Here is a 12532-nt window from a genome sequence, read left to right as displayed (position 1 = left end):
TTCAAACAGGACTACAGGGTTAATTTTAACAGAACAACCCTCTGCATTAAAGGCTGCATGATCTCGTGCCCATGGGAAACATCTTCAGAAGCCATCATGACACCCAAATGTATTTAGAAAAGGCACAGTAAGTAAAGATAGTCTTTTATGTAGGGCATAGCTATTCCCTTCTGATCTTCAGACTGTCTGTATATCCTGTAGGATAAACAACACAGGCCTCAGATTTAGGCATAATCCTCCAAAGTCATCAGAAAACTGTAACTTTTAAAATCCGTTTTAGCCCCAAACTGTAACTGCTCTTACCAATTAATGTGTGAGTGCTTTGCACAGATGGAGTACATACCTGTTTCTTGAGGGCAAAGAGACTGACAGCACGAGTGAGCAGCAGTATGAATTTATTTAAATGAAAAAAGCAGAATGAATCTCAAGCAAGGACTCTGGAGCAATCAGCATCATGGCCTGCCTTGGGTAGGGGCTGGTATTTGAAGAAAACATCCTAGAAGAGAGGATTCTAGGATATGCTGAGTTCTTTGTGAGATTCCCATCAGTTCACATTCAGTCTGCAAGAAGTGCAAATGCATAAATGTAAACTTAATTATTGCTAACATGGCTCTAGGCCAGCTACCCCCTCCTGCAAATCAAATAACAAAACAGAGAAGAAAGGAAAAAACGGTCTTTGAAAAAACAAGCTCAGGGTGTGAAAGAGGAGGGGCAGGTGACAGCACAGATGCTACCATGCAAGCCTGGAGGGAGATGCTTTACAGGAGCATGTTGGAGATGAGACAGGGAAGAGCATTTTCCCTGGTTTGCAATCCACAGCAATGGCAATTCCATCAGTAGAAAGATCCCACTGTAACAAATGGAGGAACTTCACAGCTCTCTGGGGAAAAATGTATTTCAAGGCAGGGCATCTGAGCCAAGTAAGACTCAAATTTCATTAGGAGGACCATGAAAGTGGTGTGCTTAGGCAGGCCTGCTTCTTGAGTGAGTTTGAAGGATGCCAGCAAAATAAATTAGGCAGTTATTTACCACAGCAGCATGTGTGTATGTATGCATTCAGTTTAAGTTTGCTCAAAAGTTACAGAACTTAAATGAGTTAAGAAAACATGCAAAAATATTTGGAAATTGTTCATGTTTTCCACTGACATAAATTTTACTCAGTTAGAGGCACTGCTCAGTGAAAGTCACATACAAGAGATTAAAAAAAAACAATCTAGAATATCTGAACTCTAATCTCAGTTCTGAAAACAGGTTCTCACTATGGCAGAGAATGGGACTATTGATTTTTGTGCAGCTGAACTCCACAGATGGAAGAAGGTGAATGGTAGAAATACCAAAGCTTGTACATTCCAAAATGTACCTGCCTGGCTTTTACACTTTTCACAATCATCCCACCTGTACAGTCAGGTCTTACCTACAATGTTCCAACTGCTACATACTTTGTTTGTGTTTCGTAATTGCACTTGTTACCTTGCCAGTCTCCTAAATTGGTATGACACTGATACTGGTGACATACACAGATGTACTCAAAGGCCTAATGAGAGCTTTAAATCTTTAATGGCCCAATCTCTGAAAAAATAACCCCCCAAACTGCATAAAATAAGCATTCAAGTCCCAAAATTAATGCATTTCATAGAGATGTTACATTTGTTTTAAAGCCAAAATTTCTGAAGGTAAATAAGGTACTGAAATGTGCTAACAAGGTGCATAAATTACTTCAACTCTGCTCATCAGTAACCAGACAAAATGATCATGTCACAGACAAGGTAAGTTCTGAATTCTCTTCAGTGTCATCATGTGCTGTAGCTCTGTATTTCCATGATTTGTTTGTATTTCCTTAAAGTCTGACCTTAACTCTGAGTATTTCTAGGGTTTATGATACTTAGCCTGCAGATATTTACAACATACTTTCATATATTTTGTCCTCAATAATGGAATGTATTCTTAACCTTAATTCCATTTTAACATTGCAGAACAGAAACAATGTACCTTTATTACACTGAAAAACTCATGCACAAACAACAAGCAAGCAGGCCAAAGAATGCTACCTTGCAGTTTTTCAAATGATTTGCAAATACAAAATATGTTGATTCTTTAATAATTGTTTATTTTAACTTTTATTGCCCAATTCAGGGATACACTCTGGCTACTTAATGCTGTGGTAAAGCAGCACAAAAATAACACAGCCATGTTGAGATGCAGGTTCCACTAGAGCACTGCTGAGCTGTTGGTTTGCCCCTTGTATCTGCCACCCTGTCCTGGACAACCCCCATCCTCCACCCACCCTCTCTCCCCTTCAACCTTCACCTGCACCTGCCTCTGTCCTGGCTTCCAGCCCACCTGACTCTGACACACACCTACACCCACACCCTGCCAGCCCTACCCTGGGCTAGGTGGGACACACCAGGTATCTTCTAAAAACAACTACCTAAGATCAGGCACGACAAGCAGGCCATGTCTCATTAACTGATCACTCAGCCTCAAGCAAAGGTGGTCACACCATACACTCAAAGTCGTCCATTTTTAGTGATTCTCTGCTTGGATTTTGACACACTTGAGGTCTTTTCCCAAAAAGGCCAACACTCCTACAGTTCTTGGGACAGTGAAACCAAGTCTGCAGTACCTGACTCTGCCAGACAGGAGGCATAGCACAGAATTCCATGGAAAAAATGTCAGAGATAACCAGCAACTTCAGACTTGCTGACTACTGCCCCAAACATACAACTGCCACAGAACTGTCTCTGCTGATGCAGGAATTTCAGTAACAGACAATTTTAAAAAGCCCCAAACTGGCTTGACAACAGATGCCAAGTTTCTTAAATATGTTCTTTAAAGCTACCCTCTAAATAAGAACACAGATTCACTTGTAGGTCTTTAGAAAAAATTTCTTTATAAACAGACTGCTTTAATTTGATGGAAGATCTTTTCATTTGTAACAAAAAAGCTGGATTCCTACTTAAAATGCAACATCCTTTTGTTAGCTGCAGCTGATCCCTTTCTAAGTTTATAAATGCACTTCATTTTACCAGGTAAACCTTTAAGTCCTTTACTCATTAGTGTCACATTGTTACTTGTTCTTTTATGACCTATAAAGTATTACTGTTCTAGAAATGCTAAACCCCACATTTATCCACAGTGAACATTTAGTCTATCTTCACTACTTCTGTAAAAAAAGATGTTTTTCTGACACTTCTTTCTTCAACACTGTCACGTCTACAACATATTTCCTACAAAGTCCATCGGTATATAAAATCTAGATCAGATCCATAGCAACTATAAAAATATATATAACAACTATTTCAGGACAAGGTTTCTCATCAGTGCCAACTGTGCCTCTGCCACACCACAGCCTTAGTGCCTGCCCTGGGATCAGGGGGCCTGCGCCTGTCCGAGCCTCATGTTACGCCCCCAGCCCGTGTGACTGCAGGGCTGCCTCGCCAGCAGAGACTGGACAGCGCTACTGGGAAGGTCCTGAGCAGCCTCAGCCACGGATGAGCCACGTCACTGCCACTGCCACTGCCTCTGCACTGAATGGACTCACTGAGCAGCCAAAGGTGACCCTGGGGGCTCCCACAACACACGGACCTCACTAAGCGCTGCCAACAACGTCCCAAGAACCGCAAGTTCACTTAGTCTGTATTTTTAACAACACGGGGCTTTTGTTATTATAAATTTCAAAACAAAACCAAAGAATTCCACGTAATATTTATACTTTCAAAAGTACAATATTAATACAGTTCGGTCAGTTAGAAATAACAGCAGTTTGTTAGGTCTACAAGATTTAACGTAAAACCGGTTTACAAATGCTGAAAAGCAGTAGTGGTCCAATAGTCACCATTACACATGAATTTCTCTCTTCCAGAAAATAAAATTTAAAAAAAAAAAAAATCCCAATTCAAATTTACTAGTATCAATGAAATATTAATAAAACACCCCCAAACATGCCACAATCACTATTCACAAATAAAGTTAAAATGAAATATACAAAAATTCACTTAATACTGTTAAATAACAATAAACTACAAGATTTCCTGAACAGAAATGGTAGGACCCCTGAACGTTTTACAGTGAATGTCAGGAAAAATTAAGTTACCTATGACTATTTTCATGATATACCAGCCAAAGATTTACATGACCATTTCAAAATATACCAATAAAGATTTACAGTCTCTTTAGGATGCACTAAACAAATAGGTTTATAAAGGTGAACACAAATGCTTAAAAATACTGCAACCATCACCAAGGGTGTACTTATGATACTCACTGAGATGCATAAGCATAGTAGTAATATGTTTACTATCTCTGGAAAACAGGTAACATCTAAGATCTGAAAAACTCTCTAAGTTCCCATTGTAAAAGCTCTGTAGCATAGTGAGTTCTTCTCAAGTACAAACTTGCTTCTTTCCAGTTGATTTCAAGTGAATAATGCACAAATGGGAGAGCAACAAGGTGGGAAAAGTGTGACATTTTTCCCATGTTTGTTGTCCTGTTCCTTTGCAATGAAAAGTAAGCCAGGGTCCAACATATACGAATTGTCTTTTTACTATTTGTATTTTTAAGTTAAAAACAAGATAAAAAAGTTTTTTTTTCTGCAGGCCCCATATGCACAACAATGTGCAAATACGTTATGCTGGAGTAAGCCTGACGAAACGTTCAGCCTCCATGCTCTAATTTACCAATAACTAGCATAGGATCTGAGAGCAAATCAAAGTTACTTTTCACTTGTTTGAATCAACCTTCACACCACGTGCTTTTCAAAAACATAATATGCATTATAATTTTTCAACCATTTCAACACATACTTCCAATGTTAAATAAGGAATTAAGTGCCAAGAACTTAGAGCATTAAAGATGGCTCACCTATAGCCAAGCAAAGCTATGTTTACATTCCAGGAAACACTGCAGTTTAAGAAATACAAAAAACCCCGCAGCAGTAGAACATTTTATCAAGAGAAACAGATGCATTCACATATTATAAAGCCATTGCAACTTCTTCAGGCATGGAACTGTTGTGTTAACTATACAGACAGTAGTTATTTAGCAGCAATGATTCCGCAATAAATAATGCACTGTGTTTCTCAGTCCTGCACAAAAATTGCAGCTACAGTTACATCAACAGCTGTAACCTACTGGCTCTAGTGGCAGAGGAGACCTTAAAACCAACTGTACAAAAAATTGTCACACTGTGACAACAAATATAAAAACATAATTTGCAGGTTGGAAATAAAAAGACTCCACTGTTAAGAGGACAGTGTAGACAAACTGCGATTCCAAGTCCACCAACAGAAAGCACTGCCTTCAGATCCGAGTCCTTGATTGACAGGATAGGCTTGGGCTTGACTCTGCACTGCCCCCTTTAGAAAAGCATGCTCTGCCTTCTGTTCTTCCCATGTCCTGCAACACAACATGGACCATGGTAAGAAACCGAAGCATTTGCACCACAGAGTATTAAGGTATTATCCAGATCTTCATCCTACTTCAAGGCAACATCCCTTGTGCTTCAATCAGCATCGGCATCTTTCTTCTAACTGCACTCACTGTTTTTCACTTTGCCACCACTCACCCCCATACAAGACCGGTCTGAAACCCCAAACTGTTGTCACCTTCACAGTCCCTGTCCATCCCTAGTAAACTCACATCCTTCTCTGCATTTAGCTTGTATGTCTCTACAGGAATCTCAGTAAATCGTTCTGGATTTTTTTTTCAGTATGTTCACAGAAACATATTTAACAAAGCATTTTTCAATTCCAAATGCCTCTGGCACAGCATTCTGTAAGCAAATGTGAGAAAATATAAAGTTTTACATACCAGTCTCTGGGTAAGTGGAATTTCGAAAGCCAGGGTCTTTTTGCAACTGAATCTCTTTTAGACTGAATATTGAAACATCTGGAATGTAACACAGAAATTAATTCATATATAAATGCAAAACTGTTTTACTGACCAAAATTATATTCCTAATTATATAGTTTGAATTAAAGAAGTATTTCCAATTCAAAAATACTTAAGCCACTAGATATCAGACTTTTAAAATACATTAGAGCTTTTCTTTACACAATGTACTTAGCTTTAATACACTATTTTGACAGTACTCTGCTACTTTACAACTCCTCTTACTTTCAGGCAGTGTGTGTATTCTTGTTCCAAGACTCCTGAAGTATGCATGTTTCATGGCCTCTTCTGCTGAAATTCTCTTCTTTGATTCATACTATCAATATAAAAGCATACAACTGTGTTGGTTTCCATTAAAAATCTCTTTGCATCAAGTGATTTCATGAAAGAGAGAAAGAGTTCTATTTGCTCAACATTTCCCATAATTCACTAGGACAATTTTTTTTTTCATTACTTTCATTTCACATATGACTATCTGATTTATCAAAATCAGTACTGCCAACAGGTAACAAGGTTGCCAAAATAATAAAAAAAAACTTCTACAAATGGATGCAGGTCAAAACTACACCTCATCTTTATTTGTAGATGGTACAATGATTAGGTATCTCCTGCTTGACATCTGTGCAATTCTAGGCAAGGATGCAGATAAGTTACAATGCTGCATCTACTCAAATATGCAGGACTTGGCCTTCCATCTTGCTTCCAGCTCATTTTTAACACAGATTCAAAGATTAAACCTGCATACCACTCTTCAGCTTTTGAATACAGTTGCAACATCAAGGAGTAATATTACACCTTAGTAACTCCTTCTCTAGTACTAAATTCAGTTTATTATTAAAGAAATTTAGCATTTGTATTTAAAAGTTCTGTTTTAATACCATATTTCCCAAGAGATTTAGCTTTTTCAGGGCTAACATAGAGTAATTCTATTTTTACAAAAGTTAATAAGAGAAGAAATCAGCTCTGGAGGAAAAGAAAGCAAGCATTGGTATTTAGTTCTCACATTACAATGGCTTCTTCTCGCATCTGTCATCCACTACAGACTCAGCTACACATTCCATTTTGAGACAGAACTAAATACTTCGGCTTCTAATACATTTTGTATGCAATATAACAAAATTTGAAACTTCAGTTTTTATAAAGTAAAGCCACAAAACACATCTTACTTGAAGGAACTTCGCTATCAATTCAATTCCTTCCGTGTCTAGCCTAAAAATAAAAATATTTTTAAAAATTAAAACAGTTATTGAATTGTACTGATGAAAGTAAAACTGCAGAGGAGCTGACTTAATTAAATGATATCAAACCTGAAAGTTAGATCTAAACAATGGAAATTATTTCACCTAAACAATATTTATTCATGTTAATGTGAATACATATGAATCCTAATATCTCAGAACAAGACTATCTGGAAAATATTGAGGACACACAAATCCTTAGTTTAGACTGTCATTTACTAGGTTGACCTGGATCATTTATTTGAATCTTTTAAATTCCTTCTTTTAAGCTTAATACTACTAATTTACTAAAGGGATACAATGTTAGATCTTCTTCAAGGCAGACAAATGTCTTTGTTAATAAATTTATTTATTATTTATTATATGATTTATTATATTTATATAGGATTACAAGAAACTGCTCGAGGAAACCTGGCCATTTTAACAAATGGCCTGGGCCTAGTATATAACCGGAAGAGAATTTGTGTTCTTTAGGAAATGCTGTGTGAATTCTCCTACTATGGAGACATTATTAATCAGAGTTTATTATTCCATGGGTCATTAAGGAGCTGTGGTACCTAGACTGACATTAGAGAAAGTAATCACATAGTACCAGGTTCTGCTTTACATTATCATCTGCCCACAATAACACAACTGATGAATAGCTTCACACCATTCAGTGGCAGACTGTACTCAGAAATGCATTCCCACTTAGGAATATGCAAGGCCAAAGGGATGCATATTTTCTATTAATAAAACACAAAGTACCTTGGTGCATGGTTGATGAGAGGTTGTGGTTTATACTTAGGAAAGTTGTAGTTTCTAAATTCATCACTGGAAGAAATGCCCGGCCATGTTTCTTGACATGGAGTTCCTGCATTTAGAAGCAGTAACAAATTCAACTTAAAAAAATGTAAACAAACAGCTTTGACATATAAAAGCATTTAATCCTGTTATTTAAAGGGGAAAGGGAAAAAATCATTCAATATGCCTATGTTGTGCAAACTTAGCTGTACAGTCAGCTGAATAATTTTTCATGACCTTGATTAAAATGCAATATATGATTGTTCTGAAATAAAGATCCACAGTTCTCATACAAATATGGTGCGTTAACATTAACATTACTAAAAGTATCCATTTACCAAGAAGTCTGAAAATTAAGTGCAGTTCATCTTCGACAGTCGAACCAGGAAAAAGGGGCCTTCCTGATGCCATTTCAAAAAATATGCATCCGACGCCCCTTTAAAAAGACAGAGAAAAAGATAAAGCAGAAATAATCCTGTCATTTCAGCTCGTAAAGTCTTCTGGGATTCGTCTTCAATTAAAACAAGTTAGTGCTTGTTAGTCACACACTACTATTAAAATATTCAGAAAGATGTGTAGCAACAGAAGAGCTGTCAAAGACTAAACAAAACCTGGGTCATAGCTAAATTATATCCTCTTCCTTCAGATGTTGAGTTAATCAATTTTATTAAAGTTCATGGTAAAATAGCACATTGCCCTAGCATTAGGAGAAGGCTTGTAATTTTTCCCTAATACTGTGGGCCAAATGTTTGCTTACTCTGAGCAATAAAAAAAGTACTCTGCATTTTCAGAGAGGAATAACAGCATTTTCCCAGTCTACCAATCCTTTCCCAAAAAATCTAACTCAGTTGTTACCTACAAAAATTCAAAGGCTGAATATTTGAATGTTACTATTTAACAACAAAAATTGACACTTTTTCAATTTGACTCAGGAAAAAAATTGAATTAGACAAAGCTATACAAACCACATGTCAATTTGAGTTGAATACTCTGAAGATCCAAGGAGAACATCAGGTGGTCTGTACCATAATGTGACAACTTCATTGGAATAAGTCTTTGTAGGAACAGACTTTGCTCTTGCCAATCCTTGATAAAAAGAGAAATGAAGAGTCAAGTACAACTTGCTGAAATCCTTTTTGTATGAAATTGACAAACTATTTTTAGGACCTTATTATACTTGCTAAATACCATCTCTTAGTATTGTTTAAGTCCCTAATAAAGAGATTTCTATCACCTTTTAGTATTTACGGCAATATCACGGTCAGCATTTTTAAGCACAGAAGAAAGGTAAACAGATCAAAACCTGGACTAATCCTGTAAATTTCATTAAATCAGTATAGCATTAGATTGATATGACAACTCTCTGCTGTGAAAACCTTCTGCACTGTTTTTGGAAAATTACATTGCAGAAGGCAACAAGCTATTAACTAAATGGTGGGAACCATTTAGACCAAGCCAGTGTTGGATCAGCAGGGGTTTTCCATCCTAATATTGTCAATTTGTCAGCAATATCTTCAATAAAATTCAGGTATAGAATGTTAGATGCAATCTTCTGAGCAACTTTCATTCACACAGAAGGGGTAAAACCAGAGGCACACAGCACAGCTTTTAAAGGATCTTCCAGACATAGAAGGTAATAGGAAAATGTCCCTGCTACAGAAGGTAACAGGAAAATGTAGATGCCCCATTCTACTGTAAATCCCAAGGAATTTGGTGTACCAGTGATAGTGCAACACCTTACAATTTAGCACATGAACAAACCCTTCCTCACTCCTGTCATTATCCTGCTTTGGAGTGACTGTGGAGTGTTAGGAGAAGCAAAGTGAGCTCCACCTCAAGGATTTGATTAAATATCAATTTCACAGGAAGGTGTAAGATTACTTTCAAGTGGAGTGACAGTGTTACCTATAGAGATATTACACTGATTACTATACCCTGTAAAAGGCTGACTTTCATTTTCCATTTGAGAACACCCAAATACAGACCCAATGTACTCATTTCTCCTGTTAAGGAAAAATGATTTTCCTTTGCTAAGAGAAAAAATATATTTGTTACAGAGTAATTTCAGGACATACCAAAGTCTGCAAGCTTCAGTTCTCCTTTCTCATTAATTAGCAGATTTTGTGGCTTCAAATCTCGATGTAACACCTTTCTCCTGTGACAGTATGCCAAACCACGAAGAATCTGATATAAAAATAGCTACAAAAGGGAACATTTATATAAATTAGACAAAAAATGGTAATCTACAGATTGCATGAGTAGTTTGGGCACTAGAGAGTTAAGTACTGTAAGTAGGACAAAATAGCCTCTCTAAAAAGAGAGTTACTCTCCTTATAAGCAAATTCTGGACATCATTATTATTGTTCAAAGATTTAAAATTACACTAATGTGCTGCTTTAACACTATATTTTACAACAAAGACTTTAAGAGCAATTTGTTGTGTTTAACTGAAGAAAAACACAGGGCTGTTTATTTTCAAAGTAAGCATTTACCACTGCTCTTCCCCACACTAATGTCTTTGAAGGTAAGTGTCTCTGACTATATACTCAAGTTCCTTTCTGCCACAGAGTCCCTTCTGGAAATGCAGCTCAGCAGTTGTTTCTATCCAACCGCGCTGAACTACATCAAGAACGTCTTGGCATGGAAAAATACAAGGAGATTCCCAAGCTGAGGTAAGATGGAGAAATGGGTAAATGAGGATTATTAAAGCAGCCCAAGTGTCTGTGGTATTTATATTCATCCCCTCACCTTGACACACACAGGTTTATTTTAATCCTTTGGAATAGCAAGCCAAGCAAACAACTTCAGTCATGCATATCAATGCTGCACATATATAGATATAAAAATACTATGGGACAAAAAAAAAGTTTAGCCGTGGCAGCCAAGCAAGTTTAATATATCACTGCATTAAGAACTAATACTTTGCAGTTTCTGTATGTGTAAATGGTCTGACCTTGAACATGGGACTTTTGGGTAGCCATTGCTGGCATTTACCACACAGCAGTACTCAGTCAGCATAGGTAATCAAATGTAAAATGAAAAAATACAAAGCATTACAGAAAGCAGTGTAACAAATTCATCATGTAACAGGAGGAAAATTCATCATGTGACCTCTGAGGAAAAACACTAGAATGACAGAAGGAGAGGACACAGTCTCAAGCTGCACCAAAGGAAATATAGGTTGGCTATTAGGAAGAATTTTTTTACATAAAGGATGATAAAGAACTGGAATGATCTGCCCAGGGAGGTGGTGGAGTCATCATCCCTGCATATGTTTAAAAAAAGACTGGATGTGGCACTCGGTGCCATGGTTTAGTTGAGGTGTTAGGGCTGGGTTGAAGGTCTTTTCCAACCTAGTGAATCTGTGATTCTGTGAATATTTTTATATGACCACATTCTAATGCATCTAATACATTATTTTTGCATCAAGTGACATTACCAAATTCTTTTTCATAAACTGGAAAAATATACAGCAGGTGTAGTTACATTCATCTGTTCTCAGTGTGCTGACATGGGATTCATCTGTGCTAGAAAACAGGAATTTGGATTGATTTCTTTCTCCACTTTCCTTTCTGAAGAGAAGAATGAGAAGCCTTGTTCCACCTAATCAAGCCCATACTGTTGCAGGGGTAGTCAGTCCCAAGCTTTATGAGCAGGACTTCAATAGAAGTCAATGGCCCTCTCTAATGTACACTGGGACTGCAAGGATTAGTTAAGAATGCAAAGGAGATTACAGAAATTACAGGAGCTTCACCACGGTTGGCAGGGATCCTTTTGGAAATACACAGGATGCCATCTATTAGCTCAAAATTTTGGTTAAAACACTAATACCTGCAGCAATCACACATATCTTCATTTTGTTACAACACAAAAAGCTAAAATTAGCTGAGGAATGTGAGGAAGTGATGTCAGAGAGGTGTCTCAAATGTTAATGATAACTCAAATCCCCACAGTTATTATAAAGTAGGCATCTACAGCAACCACAGCTAAGCAGCTGTCCTGGTTTCCCAGTGCCAAAGGTACTGATCATATAAATTTGCTCTTTGAGCATAGCTTAAAGGATAGGCAAACAAGGAAAAACAATTCCTCTGCTCAGTTCAGATTACCACAAGCAGATTCTGACTTATTCACCAACTCCACTTTTAATAACAGTCATGTTCCCACTTATAACTTCCTCTTATTTTTTTAAGCTTAAAGAACTGCTTATTAACTTGCAGATAATTAAAAACACAAGCATAATTATGATTTTTAGCTGTCTCTCTGAAGCAGAAACAAACGAAAGAATTTCCCTTTGCAGACTCTCAGAAGTAACAGAGTAGGTTATGGGCAGATGTCTTTCCTTTACTTAGGGTAGATACTTACAGTAATGTGACAACAGAATGAAAGGGAAAGCTCACCAAACAGTAATCAATATCTAGCCTGAGTGCCAAATCACGTCACTCATTTCATGACAGCACTGTTCTCTGCTTGGAAGCTTGTTTCCAAAACCCTAAGTATTAAAGATCACTAAGAGTTATGTCAGTTTTCCAAATAAAAGCCTGCTTTTTACAAGAGAAATAACACCTGACCCTGACTTAGTTTCAGCAGGCCAGATTGGAAACTGAGTCACTTGACCTGGCCAC

The 12532-nt window shown here is 37.2% G+C and overlaps 1 protein-coding gene across 4 annotated transcripts in view; it reads right to left on the bottom strand.

Annotated features, from left to right (window-relative positions):
* Window positions 1-2090: 2090 nt before the first annotated feature.
* The window catches only part of CDK17 (cyclin dependent kinase 17), a 91854-nt gene continuing 81412 nt past the window's right edge, over window positions 2091-12532 (bottom strand). For all 4 annotated transcript variants that reach the window (XM_083860363.1, XM_083860366.1, XM_083860365.1 and 1 more), the window contains 8 exons: window positions 9986-10109; window positions 8876-8996; window positions 8249-8346; window positions 7875-7980; window positions 7056-7098; window positions 6115-6205; window positions 5809-5886; window positions 2091-5394 (listed from right to left, as the gene is read on the bottom strand). In XM_083860363.1, coding sequence (XP_083716489.1) covers window positions 5357-5394; window positions 5809-5886; window positions 6115-6205; window positions 7056-7098; window positions 7875-7980; window positions 8249-8346; window positions 8876-8996; window positions 9986-10109 — 699 coding nt within the window. In that variant the 3' untranslated portion in view covers window positions 2091-5356. The remainder of the gene's footprint in view (window positions 5395-5808; window positions 5887-6114; window positions 6206-7055; window positions 7099-7874; window positions 7981-8248; window positions 8347-8875; window positions 8997-9985; window positions 10110-12532) is intronic.

Source organism: Zosterops lateralis (genome assembly GCF_965231275.1).
Source record: "Zosterops lateralis genome assembly, chromosome: 4".
NCBI lineage: Eukaryota > Metazoa > Chordata > Aves > Passeriformes > Zosteropidae > Zosterops > Zosterops lateralis.
Note: the sequence above shows the minus strand (reverse complement) of the source record. Positions and strands in the feature narration are given on the sequence as shown.